This window comes from Podarcis melisellensis (genome assembly GCF_964234715.1).
Source record: "Podarcis melisellensis genome assembly, chromosome: 9".
Classification (NCBI taxonomy): Eukaryota; Metazoa; Chordata; class Lepidosauria; order Squamata; family Lacertidae; genus Podarcis; species Podarcis melisellensis.
The window spans coordinates 22,837,130-22,855,847 of NC_138541.1; the positions used below are offsets into that span (position 1 = coordinate 22,837,130).

The 18,718-nt window shown below is 41.4% G+C and overlaps 1 protein-coding gene across 5 annotated transcripts in view; it reads left to right on the forward strand.

Moving 5' to 3' along the window:
* Positions 1 to 16,725, forward strand: part of AIMP1 (aminoacyl tRNA synthetase complex interacting multifunctional protein 1) — a 41,693-nt gene extending 24,968 nt beyond the window's left edge. For 4 of the 5 annotated variants that reach the window (XM_081925271.1, XM_081925273.1, XM_081925272.1 and 1 more), the window contains 3 exons: positions 219 to 427; positions 4,003 to 4,171; positions 16,470 to 16,725. In XM_081925271.1, the coding sequence (XP_081781397.1) occupies positions 219 to 427; positions 4,003 to 4,171; positions 16,470 to 16,636 (545 nt within the window). In that variant the 3' untranslated portion in view covers positions 16,637 to 16,725. The remainder of the gene's footprint in view (positions 1 to 218; positions 428 to 4,002; positions 4,172 to 16,469) is intronic. The other variant, XM_081925270.1, reaches the window with a different exon arrangement.
* The last annotated feature ends 1,993 nt before the right edge of the window (positions 16,726 to 18,718 follow it).

The following is an 18,718-nucleotide window of genomic DNA, read 5'->3' on the forward strand; positions in this document are numbered from 1 at the left end:
ATTAAAGGAAATGGTACCATAATTCTATCTAGTTATCTATGTTTAAGGAAGCCTGTTGTCACACAGTTGTAATATTTTGGGTCTCTGTTTTGAAATCAAAGAATGTTAAAAAGTACCGCGGGATTTCTTTTCAGACAGGGAAAAAGAAAACTTGCTTGAATTGCATTCCTGGGGATGTGTGTGCCTGTGTAATTAAATGGCTTCCGATTTTGTTTTAGCAGAAAAGAAGGAGAAAAAGCAGCAGTCAGCTGCGAATGATGACTCAAAGCCTTTAGATGTTTCCCGACTTGATTTTCGAATTGGTTGCATCACAGCAGCAAAGAAACACCCAGATGCTGATACTCTGTATGTTGAGGAAGTTGACGTGGGAGAAGCAAACCCTAGAACTGTCGTCAGTGGTCTAGTGAAACATGTTCCTTTAGAAGAGGTACATAAAGAATTCCTTTGATACTTCCTTTGAATTCTTCTTTGCTAAATAAAGTTTATTTTAAATATTTAAAATTGGTTAGTTTTAGTTTTGGCACTTAAAGTTATGCAGCAGATGGATACTGAAATAATCTCAAGTTCACAAACTTATTACTTAAGAAACAAATTAAATAGAGGGGAGCCAAAACAAATCTAGCTTCTGCCAGTGTCAGAATCTGACTCCCACAACAACTCAATGAACCTTGGTGGTCCTCTTCCTGTATGCAGCACACCTGGAGTAGCCAGTATTAACTTCTCACTCTGCATCTTCCTGGCCAAGGGTGGGAGGCCTGTGGCCCAGCAGATGTTGCTAGACTACAGTTCCCATCATTCCTGATCATTGTGGCTATGGCTAATGGGAGTTTGAACCCAACATCTGCAGGACCACAGGCTTTCCACCTCTGTTCTAGGCATATTTCAGTGGAATGTGCTCTTCTGCTCTTGTTGCGAAATATAGGATGCTGCGGCAAGTGGATCAAGGTACAATGTCTCTTCATCTTTAACCAAGTAGAAATGTCACTTGAGCTACTGCAGCCTGTCTGTCAAGCAGAGGATGCACTATGAATGCCTTTCATCCATGTGTAAGGCATAGCCATATTTCTCAGAAGCATATGCAGTTTTCTTCTCTTGGGATTTAAGAAGTCCCTAGCAGGGAGGAAATATGAAATAGTATTCTAGGCTGGATCTTTAGGCTGGATCTAGACCAGTGTTTCCCAACCTTGGGCCCACAGATGTTTTTGAACTACAACTCCCATCATCCCTGACCACTGGTCTTGCTAGCTAGGGATGATGGGAGTTGTAGGCCAAAAACATCTGGGGGCCCAAGGTTGGGAAACACTGATCTAGACACATCAGAGAAGTGATTCACTTAAATGCATTGTCAACTTCATACAGGGAAATCCCGTTGGCAAAAAATGGGACTCAACAGCGCCATCTGGGTCATAGTGTTATAACCCCTATAAAGCGCAATATCTTTGCGAATGTAGCTGAGTCCCTAATTCTGCTATTTCATAGCAAAACACCCCATCTAACGTTCTGGATAATTATGAGTAAATGTGTAATTTGAAATTATTTCTTGTAATACTGGTGGAGGAAACAGAAAAAAATATTTTGAATGTAAACTTCTCTTCTTAACTTACGGCTGGAAAATGCTCAACTTTCACATATGCATCTGTTCTGTCCTTTGTCCATTTTGAAAGATGGAGACATATCTTGAAGGAAATCAGAAGCGCCCATGTACACTATCACTTGAATGATAGAACCATAGAATTTTAGAGTTAGAAGGGTCATCTAGTCCAACCCCCTGCAATGCAGGAATCTCAAATAAGGCATTGATGGCAGATGGCCATCCAACCTTTGCTTAGGAACCTCCAAGGAAAGAGAGTCCACCACCTCGCAAGGGAGTCCATTCCACTGTCGAACAGCTCTTACCGTCAGAAAGTTCTTCCTGATGTTTAGTTGGTATCTCCTTTCTTGCAACTTGAATCCATTGTTTCAAGTCTTAATCTCCAGACTCATTAGGTAGGATCTGTGCAGCTACTTAGTAAAGGTAAAGGGACCCCTGACCATTAGGTCCAGTCGCAGACGACTTTGGGGTTGAGGCACTCATCTCACTTTATTGGCCGGGGAAGCTGACGTACAGCTTCCGGGTCATGTGGCCAGCATGACTAAGCCGCTTCTGGGGAACCAGAGCAGTGCACTGAAATGCCATTTACCTTCCCACCGGAGCGGTACCTAGTTATCTACTTGCACTTTTTGGCGTGCTTTAAAACTGCTAGGTTGGCAGGAGCAAGGACCGAGCAACAGGAGCTCACCGTGTCGCGGGGATTCGAACCGCCGACCTTCTGATTGGCAAGCCCTAGGCTCTGTGGTTTAACCCACAGTGCCATCCGCATCAATACAGCTTCTTAAGGCATGCCTAAAGATTGAGGAGTGCAGTTCTTCTTCTTTGCCCTTTTTTGGCATTGTCCTCCTTTTCAGCCTCCCCCCAAAGTTCAGGAATGTTTGAAACACTCACCTAAGTTTCAGAAGAGGTTTGCCATGAGCAAGGGTTGTAGCTCAGTAAACATGGGCGCAGAATTCCCCTAGACCTGCATAATTAGCCCCATGGATAGTTGTGTTTGCATAGAGCACTCATTAGGGTCTACTGCTCACTTTTTCTCTTTCCTAGGAAATATAAAAAGGGCATTCCACCCCCATAGTCAGCTCTGTGTGTGTTTTGGTCCCAGCAAAACACACACAGCAATATACCAGCAATTGCAATAAAAATATGAGAGACTGTTTGTTGTTGGCTTCATCTGTGTCCCAATATGTTTTGAAGCATCCAGGGCATTGTGTTTTGCCTCTTACATAAAATACAGTGGAATCTCCACAACCCAGACAGCTTGAAGGACACCCACACTATACGGAACTGCAGTAAGGAAAACATCCTTTCTGGCTGAACATATTGAAATAAGCCAGATCCTGAATTTTAAGCAATATTTATCCAATATAATATTCAGGAAAGGAGAAGGAATTCTGTTCCTTGTTCTAACAGTTCCTGGCGTTCCAAACATCCATGTAGTACCTCAGTTTAAGACAGCTGGGACTGCCTTAAATTTATCCAACAGTTCATTGTAATCAATGAAATCCCAATGATTTTAAGGCAGACTGTTGCATATTTTTATACATAAGGTGGTTAGAAATAGGCTGCAGCTTCCATCCTAAACTTATTAATGTCTAATAACCATTTTTAGTCTCTTTCTCCTCAACTTGGCAAATGTATTAATTAAAAACTGCTGCTTAAATTACAATTTGTGTGGAAACACGAACATCGGTTTGTATGCCTGGTAGGTTTTTGAATATCATCAGTAACTTTATTGTCAAAGATCTTTTTTGATTTATGTCTATTAAAAGAACAACAATCTGTTTTCTTGACCAAGTTGTTAGTTGCAATGTTCACTAATGAGGCCTCATTGTTCTGCTTATTCATTGTAGTCTTCCCTAGTTGGGGGGGGGGGGGGAGGAAAAAACCCAGAAGCATTTGTAGTTTTAAATAAATGAATTGCAGTGCACATTATGGACAACTGTTTTGATAAAATATGCTTCAAAAATGTCCTCCTGTCTTTGGATTAATTTCATCCTGAGTGGTAAACCACCTGGGCATGCTTTCTCTGATTAGTTTAGAAGGATGTTTTTACAAAAATTCCTTAAATAACTGTTAAAAGTTGGAACCCAGGACCACAAAGAATGGAAAGTCAGTAAAACATTTTTTCAGCCATTATATCCAAGCACCAGGACACAATGTTGTCTTTATTGCACCCTCTTGTATTAGAAGACAGTTATCCTTAATTGTTTCCTGGCTTTTACTACTGAATTAGTCTTGAAAGAATGTTAATTGTTGCTAACATATTTGTATCTGCATACTTGGTGTTTTTGCGTGTTTTACTGTGCAGTTGCATGCATTAATTCCCCCCCCCCTTGCTTCCTCATTGTGAAAGAAATGCAGAGAAGCCTAGCTACATTTCATTTTTGTTTTAACTTATGTCCCATGTACAGATGCAAAACCGGATGGCGATATTTCTCTGTAACCTGAAGCCGGTGAAAATGAGAGGAGTTTTGTCCCAAGCCATGCTGATGTGTGCTAGCACGCCAGAGAAGGTGGAGATTCTAATCCCTCCTAGTGGGGTTGTTCCTGGAGACAGAATTACATTTGAAGGTTTCCCTGGTAAGCCAAAGCATCTTGGAGATGGGGATATCAGCAGAAATTGCTGAGGAAATATATATATCAACATGTACAGAAACGACATTATCCAGTACTTTTATCATTAACGCTAATGAATGAAATGAGGAACGGCTAAGGGAGCTGGGCATGTTTAGCCTGGAGAAGAGGAGGTTTAAGGGGTGATATGATAGCCATGTTCAGATATATAAAAGAATGTCACATAGAGGAGGAAAAAAAGGTTGTTTTCTGCTGCTCCAGAGAAGCGGACACGGAGGAATGGATCCAAACTACAAGAAAGAAGATTCCACCTAAACATTAGGAAGAACTTCGTGACAGTAAGAGCTGTTCGACAGTGGAATTTGCTGCCAAGGAGTGTGGTGGAGTCTCCTTCTTTGGAGGTCTTTAAGCAGAGGCTTGACAACCATATGTCAGGAGTGCTCTGATGGTGTTTCCTGCTTGGCAGGGGGTTGGACTCGATGGCCCTTGTGGTCTCTTCCAACTCTATGATTCTATGATTCTATGAAATAATTCTTCCCTGTGAGTGTAGCCCAGTGCATGCAAAATTTGCTGAAAATAATTTCGCTTTTTCTCTGCACCCACCTACATCCCACATGAAGGAACTTTGAAATGCATTTGTGAATTGTGTGTGAGGTTGTTGGTACTTGCAAAGAGGAGGAGGAGGAATATGTCACTATCAACTTGCAGAGACTGGTAGAACTTGTTAAGCAGTGTCTGACAAATGGATGGGTTTGCACAAGATAAACTTTATTTTTTTAAAAAGGGATAAAGCTGTCCTGTATTTGAAGGAACTATACAGGCTGGGGAATACTTGAGAATTGCCCAGGAAGTTAGTGCTTTAATGAAGTACAAAATTTTCATATTGAAAAAGTGAAAGAGCAGCACCAATTACTAGGTGTAAATGATGGCGTAGAGAGTGTACCAGTGGTATATTTTTACTGAGAAATTGTAGGGAAAGAACTGGTGCATAGGAAAGAAAATGAAATGGTTCCAATAAAATGGTCTTGGTTCAGATAAAATGTTAAGAATAGAGAGTTGTATCCAACTCTTTTATTATTATTTTTTAGAAGACATCTGAGGGCAGTCTTGTTTAGTGAAGTTTTTAATGTTTAATGTTTTATCGTGTTTTTTATATTCTGTTGGGAGCCTCCCAGAGTGGCTGGGGAAAACCAGCCAGATGGGCAGGGTATAAATAAATTACTATTACTATTATTATTATTATTATTATTATTATTATTATTATTATTATTATTATTATTTTATTTGATATGAGTGGACTTTCTCTTCCTTCTGTGTTCCTCCTGTGCCACTTAACCCCCTGTCTGCTTTGGAGAATCCCACAACTGTACAGACCAGATTTTTATTTTTATTTGGAAGAGGGCACAGAGGGAAAAGGAGAGGAAGGGGAAATGCTGTTGCTGGGGCATAAATTTGTCCCACTTGTGCAAGAGCATGGTTTAGTGCAACCCAGGGCTAACTTTTCTTGGATTTCTAGTGACTTTACAACATCAGTTGATGGTCCATTGGTTGTAGATTTGTAACCGGTGAGTTTTGAGCCCATGCCTAAATGGTAATCCTGTGCCTGCCTGATGCTCTTTGGAAGTGAATTCTGCAGGACAGTTGCCACCACACTAAAAAGGCTCTTTCCTTAGTAGACATAAGACAAACTTCCAGAGCTTACAACATTACCAAAAGTGTCATTCCTGAGGATCTAAGAGGCTGGGCAAGGGTATATAATAAGGAGTTCTTGGAGGTAACCTGGTGCCAAGTTATTTAGAGTTTATATGCCAAAAACAAGACCGGTACATAGGTGTCATGCAGTGTCAGTACAACATTCTCCACCAGTTGCAACTTCTGGACCCAACCTTAACAGAAGCAACACATAGATTGCATTGCCATAATCTTAACCTAGAAGCTACTTTATTTTCTAGAAAAGGCAACGTATATATATTTTTTTCTCATCAAGATTTGGAGAAAAGAGAGAACAACACAGCCCGTATATTATCCAAGAGCAATCAAATTGGCTGTTTCCCATTGATCTGGCAATATAATATGATAGGCTTAATACCGCAAACATAAAATCAAAGAAGGCATTGCCCAACGGACTCTGCAGTCAATAACAAACCAGCTTTTCAGTTGAAGTCGAAATTGTGTTGCCAAAAAACACATCTTGTCAAACATTCCGTATCCCTGCAATGAACGGCCATATGCCTCCCAGCGGAATTGGCTTAATGGATATGTGCGTCCGCTGTTTGTCCACATTAGAGGATGATTAGATTAGATTTGCACTGCTTCTAAATGTAGAGATTCCATGTGTGGCTCTGCTCTGACATTTATTGAACTGATGAGAGCATATGCCTTTAGATGTTGTCAAATGGCTTAAAATGCAGGTTCATGGTTGCAATAAATATTTTTTTATTAGCAAGGGCTATAGTGGCTTCTAGGACAGTTAACAACCGCACTAAAAGTACTGTTTATGCATAATTGCAAAGTGTGCACACTGCCCATTTAGCTATCAGAATTGAAAAGAGTGATAGATTATACCAAATTACATCACCACTTTTAAAATAAAAATGTCTGGGGGAAGAAAAACTGCAGTTAATGTTTCTTTTCCCTAGGGCCTATTATCCCTAAATGTCAACCAAACAAATGTTTTCATTCCCAGAGGTTAAATTCTAAAATTCTACAGACACGGTTTTTTGTTTGCTTGCATGAAATTAGATTTATGTGTGGAAATCACATGATTATAACCCACCATATTATAGTTTCTTGGGCGTTCCTCCTTTCAAGGTGTGTGTGTGTGTGTGTGTGTGTGAGAGAGAGAGAGAGAGAGAGAGAGAGAGAGAGAGAGAGAGAGAAAGTTTACTAAACATGTAAACAGTATTTGATTGATGAATTGTTCTTTTACAAGACCTTTTAAAGTTTCCAATATGATGTTTATTTTTTAAAGGAGAGAAGTGTCATCAGTCATAGTTTAATTTATTTTCTAGCTAGTTCTGATAAATTAAGTGTTGTTGTCTGTTATTTCTAAACAAAACAGGGGCATGGTCCATAAATATATGCCTTTTTAAAGTGTCGATGGAAACATTTTTCTACTTTGACCTGCATATCAAACTATAGCATAAACCAGGCCCTCCAGATGTTTTGGACTACAATTCCCATCATCCCTGATCACTGGTCCTGTTAGCTAGGGATCATGGGAGTTGTAGGCTAAAACATCTGGAAGACAGCAGGTTGAGGAAGCCTGGCATAAACCATAGTAGTACTTCTGAAAGAGCATCATTGCATGTATTCTTGTGAGTTGACTGTCTTCTTAATCCTAACATCATTTCCTTCTCTCACACTTGCCTAAATGCTTGTAAATGATTCTGTTAAAAGCTTACTGCTCATCTATTTCCGTTTAGAACTTTGTATTAGGAAAGCAAAGGAATGTTCAATTGCCATCACCCCCAAAAAAGTAAAAAAACAAAACAAAAAACATGCCCCTACAAGTGTTCTAAATCATTGTTAAATGAGAGTTTTTATTTTAATGTGCTTTTGTCCGTATTAAAAATAACCCCATTACACTTTGAGAAAAGCCCTTGAAGCTCCAGTTGTTGTTTCCTTTTGGGGATGCTTAGGGTCCAGTTGTAACTGGATATGGCTTTATTGTGGGTTGTAGTTTTATTTTTAACTGGATTTTATTGTTGCATCTTATTGATTTATAGTCTGCTTTTGACAAAGTACTTCGCCAAAGACCTCTGTGTAAACTTTGCAGTCATATAAGAAGAGCAGAGGTCCTCTTTTGGATCAAGAATTGGTCAAGTTGCAGGAAGCAGGGAGTAGGAATAAATGAACAGTTCTCCGAATGGAGAGCTATAGAAAGTGGAGTCCCCCAAGGAATGGTATTGGGACCTGTGCTTTTTAGCTTGTTCATAAAAGATCTAGAACTGGGGGTGAGCCAATGATGAGAAAGTGCCCCCCCCCTTATGCAAGGGTTTGGTTCCGGGAGCCTGTTTGCTGGCAGAGACCTTGCACTGCCTTCCCAAAGCTCAGTAAGCGAGGAAAAAGCTCGCTGGAAGCATGGGTGGGGAAATGATAAGTAAATGGAAAGCTGAGAGTGGTGGTTCTCCCTGTTGTTGTTGTTTAGTCGTGCCCGACTCTTTGTGACCCCATGGACCAGAGCACTCCAGGCACTCCTGTCTTCCACTGCCTCCCGCAGCTTGGTCAAACTCATGTTGTAGCTTCGAGAACACTGTCCAACCATCATTCCTCTGTCGTCCCCTTCTCCTTGTGCCCTCCATCTTTCCCAGCATCAGGGTCTTTTCCAGGGAGTCTTCTCCTCTCATGAGGTGGCCAAAGTATTGGAGCCTCAGCTTCAGGATCTGTCCTTCCAGTGAGCACTCAGGGCTGATTTCCTTCAGAATGGATAGGTTTGATCTTCCAGTCCATGGGACTCTCAAGAGTCTCCTCCAGCACCATAATTCAAAAGTATCAATTCTTCGGCGATCAGCCTTCTTTATGGTCCAGCTCTCACTTCCATACATCACTACTGGGTCAGTTTTCCCTGACTCTCCATTTATTTATTCCCCCCCCCACCACCACCACCAATATAAGGTGATCGCATAAGTAAAGCAAGCGCAAGTTGCAGGCTTACTGTACTAAATTGTTCAGGGTCATTAAAACGAATAGATTCTGAAGAGCTCCAGAAGGACCTCTCCAAACCGAGTGCGTGGGCAATAAAATGGCAAATTAAGCGAAGTGAAGCAAGTGTCAAGTGATGCACCTTGAGGCAAAAACATCTTAGTTTTACATATATTCTCATGGGCTGTGAACAAACCCAGGAACCTTGAGGTCACAGTAGACAGCTGGATGGAGATACTGACCCAGCATGCGGCAGCTTTGAAAAAGGCAAATTCCCTGCTTCAGATCATTAAGAGAAGAATTGAATATGCCTCTGGATACCAGTTGCTGGAAATTGCAGGCGGGCAGAGTGCTTGGGTCCTGCTTTGTGGGCTTCCCAACCAAGATAACAGGATGCTGAACCAGATGGGTCATTGGCCTGATTCTGCAGTCCCATCTTACTTTCTCAAGGAAAGGAGAGTTGGAGTAAACTCCCCCCCCCCATATAAATTGATTATGAAAGAGTCTCGTCTTTCCCCACCCCAATCCGTATTACATACATGATTCAAAGGTTGCACTGAGGAACTAGCCAGTGTTGCGTGAGAGAAGACTTTGTGAACTTTACCACTGCTTCCTTTCTGATAGGAAACCAGAGATAACTCAGGAGTTTTAATAGTTCCAAGTGAAGGATTTATAACCCATTTTAAGTAAGTTCGGTCTTCTGAGGCTATATATCTTAGCTGCAGAATAAAACAGTGCTCCCTAAAGCACCAAAGGGAAAGAACTGCTCACAAATCTGGTAGCTGCGAAATAAAGGCAGTATATTCTCTGAGAATATGCTGTACCGAATAGTGCAAGAGTCTCATTCTGACACCACAGCCCATTTTTATTTTGTATTAGTTCTCCTGATACTGTGGTATAGGGCAAATAAATATATGAATGGGGGGAGGGTCTCTATTGGAAGATGACTAATTTGCAAAAAAAGAAAAGGAAAAAAGGCAAAGGTGATGGAGAAAAGATGAATGGTACAGAACTGTTAGAGCTGCCTCACTTTTAAAATTGAACCAACCAGCTTAAAGAGAGTGTCCCAACTTTATTGCTTCCTTTATTTGTAGATTTATATTGTGCTTTTTGATTGAAGCCCACAGAGCAACTCACATCATGAATATAATGCAAGGCATACATTAAAAGCCAGATACTTAAAATAAAGTAAGACCAACCCAGCTGGAGCAGGTGCCTGATGTTGTCTTTGCCTGCTTCCATCTGTCTCTCTCTTCTCTTCTTTCCCACCTAGCAATTGGTCTTAGCTACCGTATTTTTCGCCCCATAGGACGCACCGGCCCATAGGACACACCAAGTTTTTTGGGGGGGAAATAAAGGGGGGAAAATTGTTTCCCCCCCCAGGCGCTTGTGGGGCCGGCAGTGGGGAGAAGCGCTGTTCTCCCCGCTGCCCGCCTTCAGACCAGGTCCGGGGACAGCGGGAAGACGTGCTGCACCTCCCAGCTGTCCCCGGAGCTTGCGGGGCTGGCGGCGGGGAGAAGCACGCGTCTCCCCGCCGTCAGCCTCCAAACCACATTGGGAGACAGCGGGGTGGCAGCATTCCACCTCCCCGCTGTCCCCCGACCTTGTGGGGCTGGCGCTGGGGCTCTCCTGAAGCCTGGAGAGCGAGAGGGGTCGGTGCGCACCAACCCCTCTCGCTCTCCAGGCTTCAGTGAAAGCCTGCATTCGCCCCATAGGACGCAGCCCCATAGGACGCACAGACATTTTCCCTTCATTTTTGGAGGGGAAAAAGTGCGTCCTATAGGGCGAAAAATACGGTATCTTGAAGAGGGAAAGGGGACATCAATTGCAAAGGCAACTTTGATGTCCAAAGCAAGGAAGTGCAGTTTATATTTTTTAATGGCACATTGGATCGCTTTCTCTTTTTAAGCGTTGGTGTATACCATGGCTCCTCGCTGGCGATTGGAACATACTTTTATTTACATAATAACCCACGACATCTGGAAAGTTTGAGTAAGGACACAGCGCATGCTGTAAAATTCCTTCTGAAACCACAACCTGCTGGTTTAGCCATTAGTGGCTCGCGCTGCTGAAGCTTAAACGTGATTCAGGGCCTGTGAAGCCCTGTTGTTAATTCCCGGTGAATTTGGGTCCAGCCACTTGCTTTTACCAGAGGAGCAGAAATACTGAAGTGTAGCGCTCTGCTGTGCCACACGGCAGCCTAGAAGAAGTTCTCCCATGAAGTTTGCCCTGACATACTTGCGCATGTCATTTGCTTGCATTCATGCAAAGACAGGAGCTGTGCGCAGCAATCTCTGGATTTAGTTTGGGAGCTCATTGTCTTTTTAAATAATAATAATAATAATAATAATAATAATAATAATAATAATAATTTATTTGATTTTTCAAATTAACATTTTACAGAGATATATCATACATAAATAATAAAAACAAGGTTCTGAGAAATCTCCTGGACTTCCGTCCTCCTCTTTGTGGGTCCTATTATTCATCATTTCCTCCTCGCATCATTTATGATGATTCAAATCTTTTACATCTCCACTGTGTCCAGAATTCACCCTTAAACTACAAGTGATATTCCAATCCCACTAATGAGTTTAACTGTTTACAATGGTCTTTTAAGATAAGTTATAAATTTTCCCCATTTCTTATTAAAATGTTGGTCTTCCTGATTTCTGATTCTTCTGGTCATTTTAGCCATTTTGGCATAGTCCATCAACTTCATCTGCCATTCTTCTCTGGTAGGAACTTTATCTTCTTTCCATCTCTGTAACATGCGTGCAGCTGCGGTCTCATACATAGTCTTTTCTGCTTCCTTGGGATTTTGGCACCTAGGAGCTCATTGTCCTTTAAGGTCATTTGCCCCAAGTAATCAATGTGTGGATGCCTCTTGGAGGCAGTAATGAGTCATATGAGTCGTCACTGCTTTCACAGGTTTCGAATTCTGATCACATAGGGCCTCTCTGGCAAAGCACATTTAAAGATACTATCTTTCTCATCTTCCTTTAACATGAACAGGATAGTTTACTCAACAGCAAATTTCAAAATTCTAGTTAAATACGAACTTACTGTAGCTTTATTTAATACTCAGTTTAGACTGGGGATGGGGAATGTGTCTATAGAGATAGCTGGACTCAACTCCCAACATCCTTGACCATTGACCATGTTTGCTGGATCTGATGGGAATCAGGAGTCCCGACGATATCTGAAAAGGGGCCACAGATTCCCCATCTCTGGTTTGGACTTTTCCACTTGGAAGCATGTACACATTAATGGCTTGAAACCCAGTGAACCCATCCACTCTGTTGCATTTCAAGTGGCTGCACATACCAAAGATTGGGCAGGGATGTCTTCAACCTACGCCCATTGTCTGATTCATTTGCATGCACAACGGCTGCCTAAAATGTACACATCTCAACTTAACTGCAGCTTCCGTTTTCAAATCGGGTGGAAACTTCTTTGATGGAAAGCCCATCAAATGGGAGTATTTATCGAGAAGCTACAAGATACCTGTGGATTGTGGCGAACGTTGTGTACTCTGCTCCAAACACTAGCAGTGGGAGCCCACTGGACCCAGAATAAGCATTAATGTGTGTACACTACCTTAGTGTACTGTAACAATTCTGAAGAGAGGCTTTTCTGGGTCTCGAGTTCCTCACTTACTGGAGGAAAATATCTCTTTACTTACCTTTGGGCCTTTCACTCAAGCATCCCATGCCTGTTCTGTTCCAACTTCTGGTATGTTTTCAGTGCTTGGACGAGCCAGTGCAGCAGAGCAGTATAATGCCTGTCAGTTAGCTTTTCTGCAAATTTAAAGAAAGCTAACTGCTCTCCCCAAAGAGTAGGAATCATGAGTTTTCTCCCATCTTATTTTTAGCTGTCCTTCACAGTGGTTGTTTCTCTTGCAAGAAGGGGATGCAGAGGGGAGGTTTACTGTGGAACGCACAACACAGTGCTCTGGTAATGTTTAAAAGTGGTGCCTGTGCTAATCTAATACAAGCCCACCACAGATCCCAGGGGAGCTTGCCTGGGTATTCCAAAGCAAGTTTTAATAAGATCCAGAAGGTGTTTGTGTAATAAAAGCCAGATTTTAATTTATTCTTGAAAACTAAATTTGCTTTTATAATGTTTGCATTTGAAAAGGATTGACTTTACCTTTGGGGTGATATAATTTTTGCTTTGCGTAGAATTCTCCCCTCCCCCCCCCCAAGTATCTAGCTTACTCCAAAAGTTGCGATAGGGTTGGGCAATGATTTGTTTGCTTGTTTGTTTACTATGGGACAGATCATCTAGGGCAGGGCCAGCTAACCTGTGGTCCTCTCAATGTTGTTTGACAACCGCCATAATCACTGACCATTGGGCATGCTAGCTGGGGCGAATGGGTGTCAAGAACCAGCAGCATCTGGAGGACCACAGGTTAGCCACCCTGTTCTGGGTGCTTTATTGTTTCTCTAAAAGGTGAACTGTTTCTCTATAAATTACTTGCTGCCTATGGCTGATGCACTGAAGCTTCTCTTCGTCACAAGCCGATCTGTTTAACAGAGTTGTAGCGGGTTAATTCTAATTAACTCTATGGCTGTTGCTGAGGTGGAAAGCTGATCCCCAGCCATCTGGTAGTATAATTGGGTTGCACCAAACTCAAGCAAGCTCCACGAGGAAATGCTGTGGCCATTTCTGCGCTCAGCTTCTCCGACATATAAACCTGATGTACTATTAATACATTTGTGGCCAAAATTAATCAAAGGTGGCTTATGGGGCAGTTGCACCTGTAAGCATCTAGTATGCTCAGGATGAAATCAGTTAGTGGTTGTTGTTTTTCTGTTCCCTTTCAATAGTTAACACAGAGTTTGAATGGAAGCAAAGTGTTTCTGTTCCCACCACACCCCTTATTGCCACAAAGGAGTAGAATTGACAGGCATACAGCTGTCGCTAAACGATAAGGCATTTGGATATTTCCAAGCACCCAGAAATATCATAAATTGATAGTTGCCTCTGGTTTGAGCCCATTTCCAATCTTAATTGTAAGTCAATCTTCAGTATGAGATTATGAAATAAAAGCAGATTGGAGGGGGGATTATTGTAATTTTCTGTCTATAAGATGCCCCCATGTTTAAGATGCCCCCTATTTTGGTGGACTCAGATTTAAGAAAATGGGGGAGACACTATCCATGTATAAGACGCCCCCTAATTTTTGACATTATTTTTTAGTAATAATAATAATAATAATTTATTATTTATACCCCGCCCATCTGGCTGAGTTTCCCCAGCCACTCTGGGCGGCTCCCAATCCGTGTTAAAAACAGTACAGCATTACATATTAAAAACTTCCCTGAACAGGGCTGCCTTAAGATGTCTTCTGAATGTCAGGTAATTCTTTATCTCTTTGACATCTGATGGGAGGGCGTTCCACAGGGCGGGTGCCACTACCGAGAAGGCCCTCTGTCTGGTTCCCTGTAGCCTCACTTCTCGCAATGAGGGAACCGCCAGAAGGCCCTCGGCGCTGGATCTCAGTGTCCGGGCTGAACGATGGGGGTGGAGACGCTCCTTCAGGTATACAGGACCGAGGCCGTTTAGGGCTTTAAAGGTCAGCACCAACACTTTGAATCGTGCTCGGAAACGTACTGGGAGCCAGTGCAGATCTCTCAGAACCGGTGTTATGTGGTCCCGGCGGAAAAAACCTAGTCTTATACATGGGAAAATATGGTAATTTAAGAAATGTCATGGACAGGGATCCAGATAAGTAAGCAACTAGCTCTGTGCTTCCCAGGGAGCTTTGGGTAAATTCTGCAAGTTGCTTTTGCTGCCTTTTAAATAATCTTGGGTTCTTTCTGCCTTGTGGGCTTGAGTTTTGAAAGGCTTCATCAAAAGGAATGGGCAGCCAAAATACAAAGTCTATTCAGCCCGTTCTAGGATGTTAAATGAGGCTCCTAGTTGGCAGAAAGGCTGATAATGAAAATGATTGTTATTGAGGCTCACCATTGTTACAGTTTGTTGTACTTACTAGAAGGAATTGTACAAAAGAGGATAAGATATCCCAGGCCATTCTGGCTGGACAATTTAAATCCTTGTTTTATCAGCATTAAATTATGAACTGAAACCCGCTTGTTCTTACAAGCAGGAATAAATAATACATTTTGCACATTTTCTTTCCATTGTTGGTATGCATACGTGATTCAGAACCATATAGGGTTAGACCTAGGCTTCACCTTCTATGAACAGAAGGGTTTTGATCTAGAGGAGCAATGACAGTGGTGTTTGGGCATGGGTAGGTGTGACTTTTTATGATTTCCCACGTCCCCTGCTGCCCCCAACGTATAATCTTCCACACTGTCCTGCAAGGCCCCCTAAATTCATCTAAACTGTGTGGAAATGGTACTGAGGGCTGCAGGAAAAAGTGGATTGTCAAAAGTCACCTCTTTATGCCATCAGATCCTATGGGCAGAGTCTTCCCCAAAGTTGTGCACCCTATTTATTATTATTATTATTATTATTATTATTATTCATTCTTTCTCTAGCTCTGTTTTTCTTGCTTGTGCAGCTGGTTTCTATGATGTATTTTGGTTTGCTTTCTTTATTCTACTTGTGAATTCCTTTGAAGTTTTTAGTTATTATTTTTATTTAAGAATAGGTTGGTGTCATTTGATGTTGGTCCTAATATTGTGTACCTGATTTTGCAATACAGCAGCTCCATGAGCTTTCTGAAACCAAGAATTCTTTCAGCAAGCACGTGTACCTAGCGAATGTATTAATGTGGACACTAATTGCTGTATGAATCTTGCACTAGGGGAATAAGGAGTAAAGCATTACTGCTGCTCGGAATGGCCTCTCATGTTTGTGATGGGAAGCAGAACACCTAGCTCACTTAAATAGTTTTGATGATCTTACTCTTGGGCTTTGTATTATTCCACTATTGTGACTCCCTTAACCATTCACAGCAGTTTCAAAAAGTAGTAGGAAAAGAGCATCAGACTTACTTTCCCTAGCTCCAGCTTTCCACAGAATTGGTAATCCTTGTGTGCTTCCTTGTTTTGAACATGTCTGAGTGATTAAAAATAATAATAATTAGTGGAGTTAAAATATTTTGTTTGTCTTTGCATTCCAGTTCCTCTCAGAGAGCTGCTTCATATCTAATCTACTTGTGGATAGCTATTGGAACAAATGTTAAGCATTGCTATTAATAACCAGAGAATGCTTCTAACCAGAATTTGAAGTCATGACTTTATAACCGGTTTCATATTCGGGTTAGAAGCAAACCATGGTGAGTGTTAAGTGTGGCTAATAGTAATGATGCAGGCTAACCATGGTGCGTAGCTAACCATGGTGCAGGGTGAAAGGAATTGGCATGTGGGAGGGAAGATGGATGAGGGAGGGGAATTTGCAATTTCATGGCACACTTTCCTTAACCTTTGGTTTAAAATAAAGGTTCTTCTGACTGTGGCAGCCAAGAGATTCCGTTCTTCCTTTTAGCCCGCTAGATCTGTTACAGTTAAACCCTTTACTTGGTGGGTAAACTATTTTATATGGATCAGAAAAAGACCCCCCCCCCCAAAAAAAATGTATTTAATACGTTGATTTCTAGCAGCTCATGCCATTTCCAATACATTTTGAAAGGAAACAGTCTTTAAAATGATTTATCCTGCTTTCATGTCTGTCTGTTTTATAGGTGACCCTGAACGAGAACTTAACCCTAAGAAGAAAATATGGGAGCAGATCCAGCCTGACCTTCATACTGATGGCCAATGTGTTGCTACATACAAAGGAGTGCCATTTGAAGTGAGGGGGAAAGGAGTCTGCAGAGCTGCTACCATGGCCAACAGTGGAATCAAATAAACATTTATCGGTTCTGCAAGCGCTTTAGGTCATTTTTAATGGAAAGGAATGCAAACACAATTAAAAACAAATAATTGCCTCACCCGAAACTATGCTCATTCATTTTTGTACACCTGTTGCCAAATAATGAGTTTCCATGGCTAACAACTTCATATTTCTCTTTCATCGCTTCCTGCTTTCTGGAATCTGAATATAGGCATTCATTAGGTGGAGCGTAACTCTTGCTTTCAGGGCAAATAGCTTTTAAAAGGGCAAAAGGAGGTTCAGTTTTTGTGAAGTGGGGAATATATTAAGTCAGAGGAACCAGGATAATGATTATTTGGTGGAGGAAGAGTCGGAAATGACTAAACAACAACAACAGTTAGTAGATAAATGGTGTGTGTGTGTTTGGATGGATGTGCAAGTTGGCTTTGCCTGCTAAGGATGGTGACTGTGCCATACTATAATACTTTATATTAAATCATATTGGAAAAACTACAGCTGTAGTTACTGATCACTTAATAACCGAAATCACCAGTTGAGCTAAATTTGGCATACAAATTTTACCTACAAGTTCCTGCCTTAATTGAATTTGAGAAGTAGGCTAAGATGAAGACTAGATATGACTCAATTAGATATGACCTGATACCAGGAAATCTAAAAGCTGTTTTTTAAAAAAATAATATTAAAAATGCTGTAATGAAATTTTATGTCACACATTGCATTTTTTTTTTTTTTAAACATTTCTAGCCTTTCATCACAAGCAATCCCAGGGCATGGTTCAGTAAGCAATTTAAAGCTAAAACAAAATAATAATAAAACTGACTTGTATATAACATACCATTGTGCTGTAAAATTATATCTGGCATTCTTTCACAGGGTATTGAAGATAACAGTTCTGTTTCTTCCAAAATGGTATAAATGCATTTATGAACAAGAGACGGAATGGAGCACAGATGTGGAAATTATGGAACTTTGCATTGCAATTTAACTAAAAGAGCAGGGCTGGTTAATCTAATTACAAATGGGCTGGGAGAAGGTTGGGGGTGTCTGTGATGGGAGGGAAAGGGAGAAGGCCCTATAACTTAAAGCCTGGTCCATATACCTGATAGCTTGAACTAAACAATGGTTTGCTCCCTTCCTGCAACACATCACAAGTTTGGGTTTGCATAGAAGCCAGACTCGGTGCCAGCAGAATCAGGAGCAGACCATTGTTTGTTTTAAACTCTGACTTTAATGTGTGCAAACCAAGCTAATGATTTACCCCTTGTTAATCGTTTTGTGAGTCAGGGAAGTACAGCATTCATAGGAAGTGTTCAGCCAATGAGAGAGGTGAAAATGAGAGGTTAACCAAATTCTTGGGTTGAGTGCAGGAGACTGATTTGATCCTGGACATATGGTGTGGAAACAAGCCCTGTTTTTTTCCATAGGCTTAAGTAGTCTAGTATTAAAGTTACTGGGCAAAATTTAGAGAGATTAAGTGTCCCAAAGTTCCTTTGGATGAACAGGATTTAAGTATTTAACAGTATGCTTGCTTAGGCATAGCTACCTTTCCCTACATCTTGCCTTCTTTCTCAGCAGTGTTACTGAATTCAACCATTTCCTTTGGATTCAGTGGCATTTTCACTGAGGTTGTGCACCATTACTAATTACTTTATAACACAATTTATGTGAATGCTGACGGGTTAGCAAACGATGACCAGATTGTCTGGCAGGCCTCTTCTCCCTGGCTTTACTTGAGGAGGAGCTGGAGCCAACCGAGTTGGGAGAAGCTGATACACAGTTGAAAAGAGGCCTCTAGTTTGATGCGCTAGCTACTTCGTTGTAAACTATCCTTAATCTGTAAATCGAGACATTGGTCTGTTTAGACATCACATTAAAACATCATTTAAAACAGTCATTTAATCTGATTGATCAGTGCGCTAGTGCACGCTGCTCAAAAGTTCCCATGGTGGTCCTTTCCTGTTCCTTTCACCACCACAAACAAATTGGCTATTCGTGCCATTTCATCCAGATTTGGCCCAAATTGTGAGCAGTAGCTATGAGTGGAATTCAACTATTACTCAGAGCAGACCCTCTAAAATTAAGCAACAAATTAGTCAT